Raw genomic sequence first — 19,811 nt, 5'->3', positions numbered from 1 at the left:
ATGTGAAGATAATAATATGAAGTTTCCATTTATCACTTTGTCAGCATCCACTCCGGAACCGGCTTAATGAGAGCCCTGCAAAGGAGAGCTGGGAAAGCAGGCCAGAAGTACATTCTTTTTCCAAGAGATTGACCTCTGCTGAGATGAAGTTCAAGGAGGGAAAATTGTATGATAACTCATCATGACATGTACCTTCTACCATGATCCTCTGATGGCTTTGGGGTGTCATGGAATGAATTTCATGTGGTGGTGCCTTAATCTTGTGGTGGTGCCTTTTTCTCTATACAAACTGGAGTCTCAAATCAGGATTTACTTTGATATTACAGTGGTGGTGGTGGTGTAGTCGCTAAGTCGTGTCTGACTCTCGCGACCCCATGGACTGCGACCCCACTAGGTTCCTCTGTCCATGGGATTTTCCAGGCAAGAACACTAGAGTGGGTTGCCATTTCCTTCTCCAGGGGATCTTCCTGACCCAGGGATCAAACCTGGGTTTTCTGCACTGCAGGCAGATTCTTCACTGACTTAGCTACCAGGGAAGCCCTGATACTACAGTGTGCTTAAATCAGCTAGTATGTGTATTTCCTATGATAGTTTGTTTACAGAGCTCTTTCACATTCATTTTCTGTGCATCCTATAAGCTCTCTTCCATTACCTGCTCTAATGTGGTGTTGCCAGTGTTGGCCTAAGAACCATGGCTGTATGTTTTCCCTGGGAGACTACAGTGCACCCTCTTTGTACAGTTGGCCCTCCATATCCACGTTTGGCATCAGTGGGTTCAGCTACTGAAACTGCAGTTGTCAAGGGATGACTGTATTATAAATACATCATTTTTTGTAAGGGAGAGAAGGAAATGGCAACCCACTCCAGTACTCTTGCCTAGAAAATCCCATGGACGGGGGACCCTGGTAGGCTAAGGATGGGGTCGAAAAGAGTTGGATAAAACTGAGCAACTTCACTTTCACTTTTTATAAGGGACTTGAGCATCCACTGATTTTGGTATCTGTGGAGGTTCTGGAACCAATCTCTTGCAGATACTGAGGGTTGATTGTATATATGTTTACAAGTCAACTTGCAAATCTTTTTTCTCCATCACTCCTTGGATCTTCATATTCATATCTAATTACTGGACATCTTCATCTATATGTCCCACAGACATCTGAACTCAAAATGTGTTCAAATCTTAACTCCTCTCCAATGTTCCACTGCTTTTCCTGCAATTTTTTTTTTTTTCATGAAGTCCTATACCTGGAAACAAGTTCAGTTTCTTCTATTCCCACACATGCAGTCACCAACTCCTGCCTATTTTATCATTTAGATACTTCGATTTCATCCTCTCTCCACTCCACTCCCACTGCTACTGCCCTAATTCAAGCCTGTAGATTATCTTATTTTGTTCAGTCGTCGTGTCTGATTCTTTGCGACCCCACGGACTACAGCATATCAGGCTTCCCTGTCCTTAACCATCTCCCAGAGTTTGCTCAAACTCATGTCCATTGAGTCGGTGATGACATCCAACCATCTCATCCTCTGTCATCCCCTTCTCCTCCTGCCTTCAATCTTTCCCAGCATGTCTTTTCCAATGAGTCTGCTCTTTGCATCAGGTGGTCAAAGTAGTATCAGTCCTTCCAGTGAATATTCAGGGTTGATTTCAAGATTGATTGGTTTGATCTCCTTGCTGTCCAAGGGACACTCAAGAGTCTTCTCCAGCACTACAGTTCAAAAGCATCAGTTCTTTGGCATTCAGCCTTTTTTATTGTCCAGTTCTCACATCCATACACTGGAAAAACCATAGCTTTGACTAGACGGACCTTTGTCAACAAAGTAATTTCTCTGCTTTTTAATATGCTGTCTAGGTTGGTCATAGCTTTTCTTCCAAGGAGCAAGCAGCTTTTAATTTCATAGCTGCAGTCACTGTCCACAGTGATTTTGGAGCCCAAGAAAAGAAAAGTCTGTCACTGTTTCCATTGTTTCCCCTTCTATTTGCCATGAAGTGACGGGACCGGATGCCATGATTAGTTTTTTGAATGTTGAGTTGTAAGCCAGCTTTTTCACTTTCTTTGACCTTCATCAAAAGGCTCTTTAGTTTGTCTTCGCTTTCTGCCATAAGGGTGGTGTCATCCGCATATCTGAGGTTATTGATATTTCTCCCGGCAATCTTGATTCCAGCTTGGGCTTCTTCCAGCCCAGCGTTTCTCATGATGTACTATGCATATAAGTTAAATAAGCAGGGTGACAATATACATCTTTGATGTATTCCTTTTCCTATTTGGAACCAGTCTGTTGTTCCATGTCCAGTTCTAACTGTTGCTTCCTGACCTGCATACAGGTTTCTTAAGAGGCAGGTCAGGTGGTCTGGTATTCCCATCACTTGAAGAATTTTCCAGTTTGTTGTGATCCACACAGTCAAAGGCTTTAGCGTAGTCAATGAAGCAGAGGTTTTTCTGGAATTCTCTTGCTTTTTCTATGATCCAAAGGATGCTGGCAACTTGATCTCTGGTTCCTCTGCCTTTTCTAAATCCAGCTTGTACATCTATATTTAGAATGTCTTACTTGGGCCATTACAATTTCTTCATACTAGGGTTCCATGCTGCCCATGTTAATACCTGCATCTCTTGCCCCATCTCCTGTTAAGAGACCTGGCTGGCTTACCTCTCCAGGCTTGACTTTTTACTTTCCATTTAATTTCCCCTTTTTCTCATCATCCTTCCCGGAATACAGTATGACTGCACTTGCTACACTGAAGCCATGAGTGATCTTAAAGTCTGCTACAAATGGCAGAAGAGGAAGATGGAAGCAATCCAGAATGTTGAAAAGACTGGGCCACCTTATCAGCCATGAGCTAGTTACCTCTGACTTTTCACAAGAGGAAAAAACTCTGAGCTATTTGGTTACTGTTTACCTATCTGCCTCATTCTGATACATCAAGCTTCAGATAAATAAGTGATGTTCTGAAGGGACCTCAGAGCCAGAAATGGGGTTCACTACACCAAAAGTAGTCAGACCAACTGTTAGATCCCTTTTCTGTGTGAATACACATTCTGCCAATGAAATAAAAGTTGAGGTTATCAACTAATCAATCACACCTTACGAAGAACTCAGTCAACATACTAAAAGAACATGAATTCTAACCAAGGATAAGTGAGCCTGAAGCATTCCGAGGAACAAGGATTGGATGGGGTGACAGGGAGATGTGGGGCATCATGAGTTCTCTGGGAACTGAGAGAAAGAAGAGGCCATTCTGAAAAGTGAAAGATGCAAAGAATGGTGAGGGATCCTGGAACCAGCTTTAACTTCCAACATTAACTACTTTTAATTAGTACTCTATTGGGAAAGTTTATTTTTCAAAAAACCAATGGTTTTTTTTTTTTTTTAAGGATAGGCATAACAGAAGGATTTGGCACCCTGATAATACTCTATTAAAAAAAAAAAAAAAAAGGTAGGAAAAACTATTTACTCCACTTCAGAACATTCTGACATGTTTTCTGTTAGCCAATATGAAAGGCTAAGTTTGCCTTTAAGTTTTCTGATGGCAACTTCTTAATCCTATATATACTTCCCTCTTTCTACAGTTTTCCCTACAAAAGAACTGTTTCTGGAGGAAAAGCAAGGTAGAATACATTACAGGGTTTTGGTTAGAGCCAGAAAATGACTTTGAATGGGCCTCTGGCAATATAGGCCAAAGAGTTCTGATTTTATCTTCATTTTAAGAGCAAAGGCTTATTAATATATATATTTATGGGAAATAGTCAATTACACAAAATACAGGATTGGAACCAAAATTTGTTTTCAAAATGTGAGGTTTTGACATTTGGAGGATTTCATTTCCAAACTCTCAATTATATATAATTACCACAAAAAAAAAAACTTTTATGTTTCAGGAAAACATACTTGATCTTAAGATAAAATTCATGTTACTTATCACAAAGTTAAGACAGTCAAGTAACAAAACAGAAGCAGTATTTACAAATTTAGACTACATGAGACACTGTGAAGAACCTTGTTAATAAACACAATACATACTTTTACACACTACATTTCAAAAATGAAGCATCTGTGAACAGTGTGGTAAAGGTCATAGTGTTGAAAACCTTAAATTAAATTCAAAGTTGGTAGAGTTGAAGACTAGATTTATGGTCAAGGCCATACCGATAGCTTCAAATTCAAGGTTGTGATGAAAACTCTAAATTGAAGGATAGATTGTCTAAGAAAGGACAAATAACTGGCAGTCAAGCTATTTAGTCAGTTAGTTCCCTGTAGGTACAAAATATATAGGAATCACTAAATGGATTAGCCTAATTACAAATTCTGTTCATTTCTAAATAACTTATACGTCTTTTCACAGAACCATTCAGTCACATAGTTCCTCTCTATCCTTGTGTAGGTATTTCTGATTCATTTTAAATCCTCTTTCAAACCAATTCCCTTCCATTTCCATATTTTTATAAGTATAAAATATTTTTAAATAAAGTAATGTCTGTTCCTTAGCTAGATAACTATTCTCCCATTAACTCCTAGAAGAGAAAAAAAGATTCCCGTTTCTTCCTCTACCTCAAAACCACAAAACAAACCCAAACAATCCAATTCCTAAAGGAGCATCGCACAGAACCCAGGGCCTGGCACAGTATTTCATGCTAGTCTTCCTGCTATTAATATAAGCTGAGAACAGTTTAGTTATTGACATTATCGAGACATCCATTTAAAAGCCTAGATTCATCCCAGGGCTTCCATCAGCAGAGGCTTGCTAAAACAGGCGAGAGCAGCGGCGTCTTCGAATGGGAACATCAAAGACTCTCCTCTGCCTCTCTTCCTCATCGTCATCAGATTCATCCATGTCTGCCGAATCGTCATCATCTTCCTCCTCCTCCTCCTCTTCTTCCTCTTCCATCTCTTCATATTCATCAGGACCCATTTCCTTGAAAGAGAAGACAATCTTTTGATAAGAACTTCCATCAGTGTTTTGTTTTTTTTTTTAATACAAATTCTCATTTACCTAGAATCTAAACAACTGGGCATGCCAAGTATGAATTTTTATAGACTTCTCATGGAATTTTATACTTTTTTATAGAATCTTACAGACTTTTATACATGTTCATGATACACATATTAACATTAAGATTCTAGAGTTTTAAAATGCTCAATGTGGTTTTCACAGTAAATGTACTTCGTCAATAGAATAGTTATTTTTTACATGGTGGTTGGTAACTCACAGAAGGTACCAAACAAACCACTTCTAACAACCAAGATAAAATTTTACTGAATTTATTAACGTACTGTGGACCAATTCTTTATTAACCTGCATGCTTACAGAAACAAGGATATAAAAATATAACTAAGTTACGACCTCTGCTGGTAACTTTTATGTACTGTCAACAAGAGTTCTAGTAAGACAACCACCTTCAGTAGCCTCTACTTTTAGATTAACTTGTTGAAGACGAACAGAATAAGGCAGCAGTGATGTTGAACATCCAGTATCTAAACGTCTTCTGGACACTTCCATTCCTTTTAAGCAATGTCTCTAGTTGAGTCTTGACTTACTCTGCTGTTGGTTTTCTGTCTCATACATTTCTGAACACTCAAAAGAGGACCTACTATAATTGGACAGAATTCTGAACAGCAAGGAGGACCTAGCTGTTACTGTGGGAAGTACTGGGAAACGGGCTGTGATAGCAGCAGAAATCCTTTCCCCATGGCCTTCATGGCATGGCAATATGCAGCACCCCACGGCCCCATGATGGCGCCTCCAACCACTCTCCCCTATCCACTGTCCTCCAGCCACACTGGCCTCCGTGCACTTCTTCAGACACACCAAGCACATGAGTGCTTCAGCACCTCTGTACCTGCTGTTCTGCTTGGAACACCCTTGGGCTACACATCTGCCTATTTCCCTCTTCTTCTTTCAAGCATGAACTCAAAGTTTGTCACCAAGGCCTTCCAGCACACATCTTTGTATCAGAACAACCCAACAGTACACTTCTTAGCATCCTTACTCTGATTTTTCTCCATCGCACTTATGACTACTTGACATAAGTGAGGAGTGTATATTATCTATACTTTCTCTCTTCCAACTACAATGTAAATTCCAAGCCAGAGATTTCTTTTTAATCTCCTCAACTTTCTTCTCTTTTATTTTTTATTTTTATTGAAGCATAATTAACAAACAACATTATATTAGTTTCAGATGTACAACATAATGATTCAGTATCTGTATACATTACAAAGAGATCACCACAATAAATCTAGTTAACATCCATCGCCATACATAGTTACAGAGCTTTTTTCGTGTGATGAGAACTTCTAAAATTTACTCTCTTAGCAACTTTCAAAATATGCAATACAGTATTATTAACCACAATCACCATGCTGTACATTACATCCCTGAAGGCAGAGATTCTCATTGTATTGTTCACTGCATTTTCCCCAGCACCTAGTAGGTACTCAATAAATATCTGTTAAGCAAGCAAAGTAATGAATGTGGGAGAAAGGAAATGTCCTTTAGAATCTGTCAAAGTAATTGTCACTCAGGATTTATTATAACACTAACAACAACAATCAGAGAAAATATACATAAATATAACATATTTCGTTACTTTTATCTTTCGATTTTTCTTATTCTGGGAAATAAAGACTTTAAAATTCAGCAGAAGCTCCAAAAGGGGGAGACGATTAAAACTTAGGAAATTCTGAAACATTAAATCCAGGTAGTATGATTATTAATTATCTTAAGAAAAGAACAGAAAAACTATTTTAAAAAAATAATTGCAGCTAAAGAAGAAGATTGCTGATAATCTCAGACAAAAGTGTATATACAAAAACAGTATATGGAAAAGGGAACACACAGACAAGAATGGAAATAAATAAGCAGCAGAAGCCTCTAAAGTGTCCAAAAAGAAACTACCTAGACCAAGAAAAGACTTAAGACCAACCAAAAAATCTTTAAAGCAGCATTCAAAGTATAAAACAAAAAACAGTATTAAGAATAATACACAGTTAGGGGACAAATAAGGACAACTCAACTTCTATATCAAGAAAATTAATTTTTAAATAGGAAAAGTACAATACAAATACAACACAATAGAAATACAATCCCCACTGCCTCTTTCATGTTGATTAGAAATAAGTGCAGAATTCTCATTTAATTTTATTGAGTTCTCATCCTGGAGAAAGAGAAAACATTTTCCACGAGGGAGATCAAGATTTTACATGCTTCTTTGTGGTCGGGAGAAAACTAAAACTCTAAATAAGTAAGAACATAGTTAAGAGTAGGTTGAACATGTAATGAGTTTATTACCGTAATTGGAAATTATAAATTTAAAAATTTTAAACTTTAAAAGGAGTAAGTAAATATTATAAAATTTCTCAGTTTTAATTTCTAACATGATAACTGTTGTATAACCCATGTAAGCAAGAGTTCTTTGGAGTCCTCAATAACTTGTAAGAGCTTAGGAGGATCATGAGACTGGAAAGTCTGAGAACTACTGTACTTAAGTCAAGACTACTCTATCCCCACCCTAACACACACAAAAAACAAGCCTCAACTGGATCAACTGACTCAATAGTAACTGCCTGCGCAAACAAACGTCAACACTTTACACTTTAGGTCAGGAATCTATAGCGACTTCAGGGCAAGGAATATTGTCACAGATAGAGGTTTTAGAACAATAAAAAAAGTACTTCATTAAAAACATATAACAATCCTAAACATATTTGCATATAATTAAAATACATGAAACAAATTTAAAAGAATAAAAATTCAGAATTAAAAAAATAGACAAAACTATCATTACAGTTGGAGATTACAACAATCATCTCTCAGAGAACAAACACATACACAAAAAAGATCAGTAAATATAAAGAAGACTTGAAAAACAATCAATTTGTCTTGCCATTTATAGAATAATATTCCCCAAATATCAGAATACATATTCTTTTCAAATATACAAGGATCATTTACCAAGACAGACCATAATGCTAGGCTATAACATTTTAAAAAATTGAAATTATACACAGCAAGTTTTCTAACCATAACAAAACTAGAAATCAATAACCAAAAGGTAACTAGAAAAGCTTCAAATATTTGGAAATCAATACATTTCTAGAAAAATACACAGATCAAAATTAAATTACAAGGGAAATCTGAAATTATTTTGAATTAAATGTTAATAAAAAAAACAAATCAAAATTTGTGAAATGCAGCTAAAACAGTGCTTAGAAGGTCTAAAATCAATCATCTAAACTTCTACTTTAAGAAGTTAAAAAAAAAAAGAATAGCAAATTAAACCTAAAGTAAGTGGGAGAGAAATAAAGATAACTCCAAAAATCAATGAAATAGAAAATGAGCAAATAGAGAAAAACAGTGAAACCAAAAATTGTTCCTTTAAATGATCAATAAAAGTGATAACCCCCTAAGCTAAGGTGATGAACAAAAGAGAAGATGCAAACTACCAATATCAAGAACAAAACACTATGTGTAACTACAGGTTTTATAGGCTATCAAGGGAATACTGCAAATAACTTTATAGAAATAAATCCAATATTTAGACCAAATGCACAAATTCCTTGAAAGACACAAATTACCAAAAGTGAAATAAGGAACAGAAAATATGAATATTAAAGAAATAAAATTCATATTTCAAAATGTCCCCACAAAGAGAACTCTAGCCCTAGATGACTTCACTGATAAATTGTATCAAACATTTAAGGATGATAACAGTCTCATACAGAAATGGTGCTACTCAAAAATGGAAGACTGTTAATAGGAAGTAGCAAATTCACAGTGCTGGAAATACACATCGGGAGGGACGCTAAACTTCATTTCCAAAGCTAAGACTGCAGATTCTTTTCACCAGAAATACCACAAGTATTAGTGGCAGAGTCTCATCACATCCTTTTCTTTCCAAACTGGAGTTGGGAATGTATCTAAGTCATGTTAACATCATGTCTATCTTCCCAGACTTATTTGGACCCACCCTTCAGGGTCACCCGAGGAGCTAGAGAGTTGTTTTTTCAATACCTGACATCTATGATTTGATTACATTCTGGATATGCAATTCATATGGTATTCCTATTGTATTACTGGAGCATGATAAATTTAATCATTTTATAGCTAGTAAGACTGGGGTTACTGCTATACCTGTCATAACCCTAGAAATCAGATTTTAAAAATAGGACTAGTTGAGTTAGGAAATTATCCCAAAGAGAGACTACTAAATGTACAAGTCTACCCATTAAATCTTATTTGTAATGATTTTATAGGATATTTGTATTATTTTTTAAAATTGGGAATTTTAGCAAAAACACAGTAAGAAATTGTTTCCCCAGTCTTCACGAAATAAAGGCAACTATAACTGGTCCAGTGTAGTGATTCTCATTAGGCAACAAAACTGTTTTTAGAAACTGGAAAAGACATTGAACCTTTACAACCAATAACTACTTTATCTGGAGGATACAGGTCATTATACATTCATTCAAACTCACAGAATATGCAATACCAAGAGTAAACCCTAATGTAAACTATGGACTTTGGGCGATAATGGTGTGTCAAGGTAGGTTCGTCAATTGTAACAAAGGTACTATTCTGGTGGGAGATACTGATAATGGGCTTGTCTATGCATGTGAAGCATGGGAAATCTCTGTACCTTCTCCTCAATTTTGCTATGAATCTGAAACTGCTCTAAAAAACAGTTTCTCTAAAACAAACAAAAACAACAAAAAGATAACAGTAGAGTTACTTTGATTAAAGAATATGGAGCCTAGTTTACTTACTGTCTACTCCCACCCAATGTATTCACATATCCCCCAATCCCCCCAAAGATATCTCCCTCAAAATCGCTAGGGTTCTCTGAAATACCATTTACAAACTATTTGTAAGACCTCCTGTGGAGTTCATTCTACAAAGTCATGTAAATCAGCACCAGAGGAAATTTTAACCTACCAATCGAGCTATAGACACCCTGAATGTCGGACATGCCATATGGAATCGGGGAATGGCGACATTAAAGATCTTGTCTTTAAAGTAAAGAAAATGGAAAGTATAATATCCTTCCATATAGCCTGATGTTGTAGAGAATGTGGTACAACTTGTATATTCATATACCCGGCCTGGGCTGATGATTGGAAATTCACCTGCAAAGAAAACAGCAACAATAAATCAAAGTATAAAATTTAATTCTTCATTATAGCAAATAAAACATGTCCTCTTTAAACTGTATTAAAGTAAATGCATAATTAGAAACAATTTTTAAGGGAAATGTAACAAAATGGTAACAGTGATGGGATTATGAGTATTTTGACATTTTTTTGTAGCCTCTGAATTCCTTACAGTGTATATGCCTGGCAGGGGGTGGGGGGGTGGGTAATGATATCTAGTATCAGAATAAAAACCAAAAAAGGAGAGGCATTGAAGACACACTCTTTAAGACACGGGTAATAAAAACTGTCACAGACTCTAATTCAAACAAAGATAACGATAATTTAAATGTTCAAAAGTAGCAAGAGACTAAAACATAAAACCCTGAAGATGGGTCTTCAGCATTTAGCCCAAAGTGCAGTCACAAGGGAGAGAGGTCTTACCCAACAGAAAAAATGACTGAAAAAGAATTACAACTTTAATAAAGTTCTTTAGCACTAGACCCTTAGTCATTCCTTAAAAAGAGAGGTAGACTTTGACTCTACTTGTGGCAATTAAGTAAAACAAATTTAAACTGAATCCTACATATGCTTAGGACCAGTAACTGAACTGCATTGCTTAAGTAATAATATTTTCCTGAAGTACAACAAAAGACTGAAGAATCTGAGGCTCAGAAACAAGCCAAATGTCAACTGTAATCAGAGGCTAGAGATGATTGACAATAAAATCTGCTATTAATTTTAACATTTCCCCTGAAATTCAAAAAGATGAGCAGTATGAAATTTATTTTCTTTTTCTGTCCGTACCTTGTAAGCCTATAGAATATGATAATGAATAATTTTCCAGCTAAAACAAATAAGAAGTGAAAGCAAGAAACCCATGTGATGCACAGAATGGAAATTCAACCCCTGAATAGTTGAGTTCGCTATCCTTTTAGAAAAGTTCATGTTTAAGGTACTAAACTGATGAAATAATGACCTTTATACATTATATTTATTGTATTATAGTTAGGAGAAGAATCCAGAATCTATGGTATCTTTCACACTGAAACACAGCCATTAAAAAGATGCCGTCTTATCCACTACTACATCATGTATTTACCAAGCAATTATATGTATCACATATATATTCTCCAAAATGTCTCGGAAGCAACTGATGTTTAAACTCAAATCTTGGGTTACATACCAACTACTCCAGGTCCTTGAACTTCTTCCACATCACCTTTAGCATTTGTTATTCTCCAGTAACGACTGTCTAACTGACAAGCCTTTTCAGGAAGGGCGTCTTTTGACATTTCAATCCTGGAGAAAAAGGGGTGAGACACATTGGTTTCTTCTGTTTAAGAGCTATAGTATTTGAGCTAAGATGGTGAAAGAGATTTCTAAAGTAAATTAAGAAACCCAACCCAAAGTCTGTGAAAATCATCTATTCCTGTAAGCTCTCAAAGATACTGGCTGGACTCCACCCACAGAAATGCTTTCCTTCAGTTTACACACTTGACTGTCAGTTAGGAATAACAATAGAAAGGGCAACACAAAAATTTACAAACACAGTGGTGCCAACAATCTTATGTTCAAATGACCAATGTGGGAAACACATTCTAGAATACAGTGCCATGAAAAACTGCTGTAAAAAAATGGAGTCTTTTTTTCACTACAAGGCTATGTAGCCCATTTCCCTTTTCTCCATTAGCTTCTAGAAAGCTCAGAGCAAAATATCACTATTTCGTGCATCTACTGTTCAGTTACGAGGATCGTCCCTTGACTCTGTTTTCCAATACTATTATTTCCCTCTTTTTTCTGAGAATCTGCTGACTCATTTTCATTTAGAATACCCTATAAGCATGTATAGGTGTTATTATTTTAAGCATATCTCAATCCTAGGCAAATGTAAATTAAACAATTAAAACAAACTCAACTGAATATATGTAACTAGACATCACAACTGGATACAAAACCAAAATCCTAGAATGCTTCCTGGTTAAGTATACGTTACCATTATTTCCAGTATGTATACATATGTATATACAGGCATTGTAAAAATATATACATCATAAAGTATTTAAAAATACATCTAAAAACAAAAAATACATCTTAATATCTTAAGGTAATGAGTTATCTTTACCTCATTAATTAGTACAGAGTACTAATTAAAGTGAATTTAATATGCTTTTTATTCAACCAAATCCAGGGCTTGCTCAGCACTATGTCTAATTATAGAGGCTGTATTCAAATAATACTTTTTACACTTTTAACTAACTATAGACAAGCAAGTTAAAACTTAAATGCATAGTTTTATCTTGAGCAATTTCATAGCTTTTTTTTTGGCCACACTGTGCAGCATGTGGGATCTTAGTTCCCTGACCAGGGATCAAACCTGTATCCAGTGCACTGAGAGCACAGAGTCTTAATCACTGGACCACCAGGGAAATTATTCATAGCTTTTAGAACACATCCTAACTCTAATACTGAACTTTCATGATGATTCCAACTTAGCGGTCCACCTCTCAAAGTACTGGGCACGATACTTATATTGAAGAAACAACTTAAAGTTAGGTTAATATAAACTCAAGGTACTTTATGAACACTACATTGTAGAAAATTTTTTGCTATCCACTTACCCCCACACTTTAGCAAGAAGCTGCTTTTCAAAATGTGTTTTTTATATCATATCAAATAGGGCGATAATAACACATCCATGAGCTATATCCCACAATTTTAAAAAGCATCCCCATTTAAAATTCTCACCTGATTCGGTATGTGAAGAAATAATGGGGTGGATGTACAGAGCTAAGTTCTGGCAGAAATGATGTGGAAACTGAAACTGTAATATCCCCAGTCGTTGCTACACACTCTGGATCATGAACATATCTAGGTAATTTTAAAAAATTAAACATTTTAAAATCAACAAACCTCAATTCTGCAAGATATAAGTTTTAAAGATACAATGCATAATAGTTTATATTTTACCTTAGGATAAAAATTTAAATATTTGGGACCTTATTAAACTTAAAAAACAAACAAATTAGAAAATTTTGAAGACTCTGCATCAGTAATGATAGCAGTCAATGTTCAATGATCAGTGGTTCAAATAATGGATTAGTAACTAACCTGGAAAACTAAAAACAGTTTATTTCAGTTTTTAGAGCTAAGGAAACTTGGAACATCTGAAAACCCAGCTATGCCCTTTAAATGGTGTCTCTGACAATAAAAGTGTGTTAGTATGTTATTCTAGAGCCCTCTAATGTATAATTAATCTATCATTTCTGCCAACCAGGCCACTGTGAACCAAGATTACCTCTAATACCATTTATAATACGTGAAATGTTACAGAGAAAATAAATAACATTTTCCAGGAGTCAACTGTTACTGCCTTGCTAGTCACAATATATTTATTAATTGGTAATAGCTCTCCTGCCCACCCCCCAACATATAACTACTATAAAGCCATAGCCCCTAAAGCAAAATCAGTTTTTCCTCTTGATTCTTCAAGATGAAAAAAATACTGGTCGTTGAATTGTTTGGATGTTTTGGCTTTAAAATGAGAATAAGATAATAAGATTCAAGATGAGAGGTTCTGTTATTAACCTTCCTGGGAAACATCTCATGATGTGTAACTAATGTTTTTTTCTGATTTATAATCATTCCAAACCAAAAAGATCTGAGTGAAATACCTGAAAATTTGGTCTCTGATGATAGGGAAGCCACCTGATACAACACTGTTGACATAAGAAGTAAACCAGTCAGTAAAAGTAGCACCTATAAACAAGGAAGGGGGCAAGAAAAGAGAAAAGGACAAATAGGTTTTAAAACCTACACAGGAAACTAGGAAAAAAAACTGTAATTTCTCTATGCTTCATAGTGCTATCTAGTGATATCAAAACTGGAAACATTTATAGATATCATCTACAAATCCTAGGTAAATTTCTATCCTCAATTTTGGCAATCATATTCCCTAACTACCTTGCTAGGGAATCCTCCAACTTCCTTTAAACTACTTTTTTAACACTTAAAAACTAAACAGTTAACTTTTAAATTTTAATTGGTTCTGGTACAAGAATGAAAAGCCTTCTGTCTATAAATCCTAGAACATACAGAACAAAGGAGATATAGCCATGTCTAGGAAGAAACTACAGAAAAAGATATCAGCAGCTATCCTCAGATGAACAAGGTATATCCCTGGTCTACTAGGCAAATTCTGATTCACGCACAAAATTCTGGTAGAAGCCAGTCTCAGTCTGGACATTTAATAGGGGTATAGCACTGTGGAGTTCTGGGCATCAGGATAATCCCAAAGCAGTTTCCCTGGTGGCTCAGACGGTAAAGAATCCGCCTGCAATGTAGGAGACCCGGATTTGATCCCTGGGTTGGTAAGATCCGCTGGAGAAGGGAATGGCCACCCACTCCAGTATTCTTGCCTGCAAAATTCCATGGACAGAGGAGCCTGGCGGGCTACAGTCCATGGGGTCACAAGGAGTCAGACACGACTGAGCGACTCACACACACAGCCCAGCTGTGCTACTACAGATTCGAATGTCCTCCATATTCTCAGTGGCCAACTTGAAGCAGAGACGCAGGACTGGAATAGTCTAGTCCAGACCATATATCTGTGACCTAGTGATTAGAGCAATAGCAAGTATTTGCGTGAATTATGTTGCCTCATCTAGGTAATACAACATAATAACTTTCTCAGACCCCTACCATTTACTGTTAATACATCTCAGTGCCTAGAATATATTAATCAGTCCCCGATTCAATGTTGTTCAGTGAATTTCTTCATAATATGGTTTCTATTAACCTACCACATTGAAAGTCTGACGCTGAATTTACAGTCTGTATTTACTTACAATTCTACTTAGGGAATGATCGAAGATACAATTTAAGCTTGAGTCTGATAGTATACAGCTTTAAAAATTTAAAGGTATCAGTTGAGAGCAGGTAAACTGCAATTGTTGTTGTTCAGTCACTAAGCAGTGTCCAACTCTGTGACCCCATGGACCGCAGCACACCAGGCTTCCCTGTCCTTCACCATCTCCCAGAGTTTGCTCAAACTCATGTCCACTGACTCAGTGATGCCATCCAACCCAGTTTTCTCTTTTCCCAATGTCTATTAATGGCTCACTCTGGCCCTGTGTTTTTCTTTTGCTAAAAAAAATTAATTTATTTATTTTAATTGGAGAATAATTATTTTTACAATATTGTGATAGCTTTTGCCATACATCAACATGAATCGGCCACAGGCATACGTGTGTCCCCCCCATCCTGAACCTCTCTCCCACCTCCCTCCCCACCTAATCCCTCTGGGTTGTCCCAGAGCACCAGCTTTGGGTGCCCTGCTTCATGCATCAAACTTGCATTGGTCATCTATTTTACACATGGTAATGTACATGTTTCAATGCTATTCTCTTATATCACCCCACCGTTGCCCTCTCACATTGAGTCCAAAAGTCTGTTCTTTACATCTATGTTTCCTTTGCTGCCCTGCATGTAGGATCGTTGGTACTGACTTTCTAAACTCCATATATATGCATTAATATCCAGTACTTGTCTTTCTCTTTCTGACTTACTTCACTTTGTATAATAGGCTCCAGGTTATTTCACCTCATTAGAACTGACTCAAATGCGTTCCTTTTTATAGCTGAGCAATATTCCACTGTGTATATGTACCACAACTTCCTTATCCATTTATCTGCTGATGGGCATCTAGGTTGCTTCCATGTCCTAGCTATCGTAAATAGTCCTGCAATGAACACTGGAGTACACGTCTCTTTCAATTCTGGTTTCCTTGGGGTATATGCCCAGCACTGGGATTACAGGGTCGTATGGCAGTTCTATTCCCAGTTTTTTAAGGAATCTCCACACTGTTCTCCATAGTGGCTGTACCAGTTTATTTATTAAATCTAGAACATGCCATAACTTGAACATACAAACCTAGAATATGCCATAGTCTGATCTCACAGAAACTTATACTCTGCTCAAGATTCCAATTAGGAGATACAATTATAGATGACTTAGTCTGGAAGGCCCCTTCACTATTAACACATGAGGATGTTTAATATGTGCCAGAAATACCTCTAAAAAGCAGAATAGATAGTTGGGACGCTTGTCTTACTTGAGCAAAATCTAAGCAAAACAAGAATGAATGAACAACAAAGGGGTGAGATGCTCTTGTATACAGACTGAATTGTTCTCAAAATCCTATGAGATGTATATGTATTGCTGAGTCCCTTCACTGTTCACCTGTAACTATCATAACATTGTTAATTGGTTTTAATAAAAAGTTTAGAAAAAAATCCTATGAGAAATACCCTTTTAAGATCAAGAAAAATCAGGTGTGCCAAGCAGTTTATAAGGCCCAGTTTATACTGGTCTCTGAAGACTGCTGGTTTGAGGTCTCTGGTGTGACTTATCAATACTTTACTACAGCACTGGCACTAGAAAAGAACAAGTATAGTTATTTCATATCTCTCTAATTATGTATTAATATGATCGACCGGAAATGCATGTGTGTATAAGGGAACTATATACACATTTCTAGCTATTCCATATATTTCACTGTTCTACAGAAGAATCCTGAGAGAACGAGGATGTATAGGGCATGGCTTTTTTCCAAGTAGAAACCCAAGTCAAATGAAGTATAAGGGCTATTCTAAAGAAACATAGTTATAGTACTTTATGAACCAACAAGCTCTAAGAAATACAAATATAAAATTGCTAGCTGATCAAGTAGCAGACAAGTTTTTACTAACTTAATGTTTCTGACCAGAAGGAAAAAGGGAGAAAAGAAGACTTTTGTTTTACCTATGATAAACATGTCAATAGCAGCTGGATTCCGAGCCATTTGGTCCTAGGTGAGAAAAAGAATATTATAATTGAATACGGTACATTTTACTTAATTTATTATTATTCACTGTATCCTTCCCTGGGGACAAGGCAAAACAGACAACAATAACTTAAGTGCTCTGAACAATACTTAGACAGTCCTCATACTTTTCAGTTTCTGGTTTTATGGTTTCTGCATTTAGGCTCTTCCTATCAAGCCCTTAGAAGAACGCCAAGCACTTCTCAAAAACAGTTAAAATGCTTATACACTGCTCTCAGTGTTCAAATGAACTAAAAAAAAATGATCCTTTAAGAGAACAATTAGGATGTTAAAACTATGAGATGATACTATGACCTATGGACCTAGAAGACAGGGCTTTGGATTCAGTCAATGGACCTGAACAATTCTAGATTAATCGCTTCTCTCGGGAAATAAGAGGCCAAGTCATTATCCTACAACCTTACAGAACTATCAAGTCAAAAATGACATAAAGATATGCAAATGCTTAGAAAAAAATTAAAAGCAATGAAAGTTCTTTAAATAATTTAAATGTTATATAGAGTCACATGTCTCAGATAACTAAGAAAAATATTTTCTATTTTAAATTCCTCTTTTAAGTGAAAAGTTCACATCCAGACAAAAACAAAAGCAGCAGGTCTGTAACTGAGGAATGACTGAGAACTGAAGAAATAAGAATGCGACCAAATGACATGATATTCTGTGCGTACACAAAAATCTTAACAAAAACTTTCTGAAAAGGATCTATATTTTTCAATAACCCAAATATATGCTGAAGAAAGAGTTTAGAAAGTTTCCACTGCACTCAGAACTTGAATCAAATGATGTGCAAATGTTAGATTTTTAAAGTTAGAAATTGATATTACAATTAATCACCTCAGCAAGCAGCTCATTAGTTTTTCTCAAACTTAAAATGCCTCAACACAAATCACAGCTTCCCCTCTGTACGTACAATCGTTTGCACTGTTTGTCCACTGGTGAAATTTTCTTTTAGTATTTTACGCCATTAAATCAGAATATTAGCCCTCTAGTTAGATAGATCTATAATCAAATTGCATAATGCTCTATACTCATTCCACAGTCTTGAAAATTCCTAATGCACATTTTATCATGACACATCCGAAAGCCACCTTTCAACACACTTCCCACTTACTGGACATTGGTAGAAGACTTCATTTTTGTTTCGGCCCTCCGCAGCTTCCACCGCTATGTACTGACTCAGACCAGTGTGTATGCAGAAAGTTAAAGGGAGACAGGATTTCAGTCCCTGTCTCTGCTGGAAGCCTCCAGCAGCCGTGTCGACATCTAACAAATCCTCAGAACGGTAGTGATTAGACAGCGCCATGCTTCCCAACAACCTGAGAACACAAACTCAAAAATTTAGTCAACTGCAACCTTTTGATAAGTACTAATTTCACACTGACAACTTTATGAAAACTGATTACCATGTCAATTCAAAAGCAGGAATACATGAAACACTACAATTTCTATATATCTTAAATTCAAACTCTTGAGTGGAAAGATTATGATTTAAATTAAAAGCCTAAATGTCTAAATGTAAACCTTTTAAAAAGAAAAATAGTTTTATTGCTTTCAAAAACCTATCTTGCCATAATTTGCCAGCATTTTGCTATATATATATATGACTAATTTTATGTTTAAAGGAGTATATTCTCTCTGATACTTTTATCTTGATACAACCTTTAGCTTACTCTATCCTACCCGGCAGAATAAATGGAGATCAGCTTAAACCCTGTTCAAATTTTCAAAAACTTGGGATGTCTGGTGTCTAAACTCATCTCATGGTAGACAAACGAGAACAACACAGGTTTCAGTCTTTGCAAGAGTCTCATCCTAAGTCTCACTGAGCTGTGGACAGATAAAAATCCCTGCATTGAACTCATGACCTGTTTGTCATGTCAAGTCTGAGCAACTCCTTTAGTAAAGTTCTCTCCTGTTTGTTCTTGAAATATGACAATTTTTCCTTTTTGTCAAGTTGCAGCATGACAGGAAAACAAGAGTAGAAAAATAAAACCAAAAACCAGTGATTTAGGCTTATCTAGTTCTAACTGCCCAGTATTTGACATCTGAACTTCAGTAACCTCAGTATGATCGATCATCTTCTAGATTGCCTGTACTCACTCAACTCTGATCTAAAATGGTAAAAGAGTCTCATGATGTTTCACACACATAGAGATATCAAATTCTAACAAGAACAATGCAAAATTCTCCCTAAATTCCTATTAGCATGTCACAAATGCAGTCTCTGAATTAGCTTAATTTCATAAGGGAACAAAAGGAGTAGAATCATTCAAAAAACAGACCTTTTAAAACTAGGAGTGAATTTGACAGCTACTGTATGTTCCGCTGTTACCAAAAGGACCCACAGTGACTACTTCATATCTTTTGGAAGTAAGTTTAAATTAGGCTATTCAATGATAGGCTACGCTTGAATAGGACAAAACTATATTTTCTTTGGTTAAGTACACGTAGCTCTGAGCAAATTACTTTTTAGATGTATGATACACAGAATTTACAACAAGTTCTCCCAAACAATTTACCTGGCCTGTAACAAGGAAAACATTTCAAGGATTCAGAACAGTTCTAGTTAAATTATATATATACACACACACACACCCCTATCTCATGTCCCATAGCCCCACCTCCAACCAGACTTCATTTAAACTATAAAGATGTATTGATAGAAATGATGCTTTTGAGACATAATCTATTTTGGCAAAATCAAATTCAAGCTTTATATTTTGTCTTATGGATTGCTACAACAAACGAGAGGAAATTCTCATATTCCTTTAATCTGTTAAGAATAACTACAAATACAATTTGT

The 19,811-nt window shown here is 36.1% G+C and overlaps 1 protein-coding gene across 1 annotated transcript in view; it reads right to left on the bottom strand.

Annotated features, from left to right (window-relative positions):
- Nucleotides 1-3,717: 3,717 nt before the first annotated feature.
- FBXO3 (F-box protein 3) overlaps nt 3,718-19,811 on the bottom strand; it is a 33,942-nt gene continuing 17,848 nt past the window's right edge. Inside the window, exons 5-11 of the mRNA XM_005890886.3 lie at nt 18,120-18,324; nt 16,927-16,972; nt 13,800-13,884; nt 12,874-12,996; nt 11,312-11,427; nt 9,932-10,122; nt 3,718-4,912 (exon numbers count right to left, since the gene is read on the bottom strand). Coding sequence (XP_005890948.1) covers nt 4,742-4,912; nt 9,932-10,122; nt 11,312-11,427; nt 12,874-12,996; nt 13,800-13,884; nt 16,927-16,972; nt 18,120-18,324 — 937 coding nt within the window. The 3' untranslated portion in view covers nt 3,718-4,741. The remainder of the gene's footprint in view (nt 4,913-9,931; nt 10,123-11,311; nt 11,428-12,873; nt 12,997-13,799; nt 13,885-16,926; nt 16,973-18,119; nt 18,325-19,811) is intronic.

Source organism: Bos mutus, chromosome 15, assembly GCF_027580195.1.
Source record: "Bos mutus isolate GX-2022 chromosome 15, NWIPB_WYAK_1.1, whole genome shotgun sequence".
NCBI lineage: Eukaryota > Metazoa > Chordata > Mammalia > Artiodactyla > Bovidae > Bos > Bos mutus.
The sequence above is the reverse complement of the archived record's forward strand: the minus strand, read 5'-3'. Positions and strand labels throughout refer to the sequence as shown.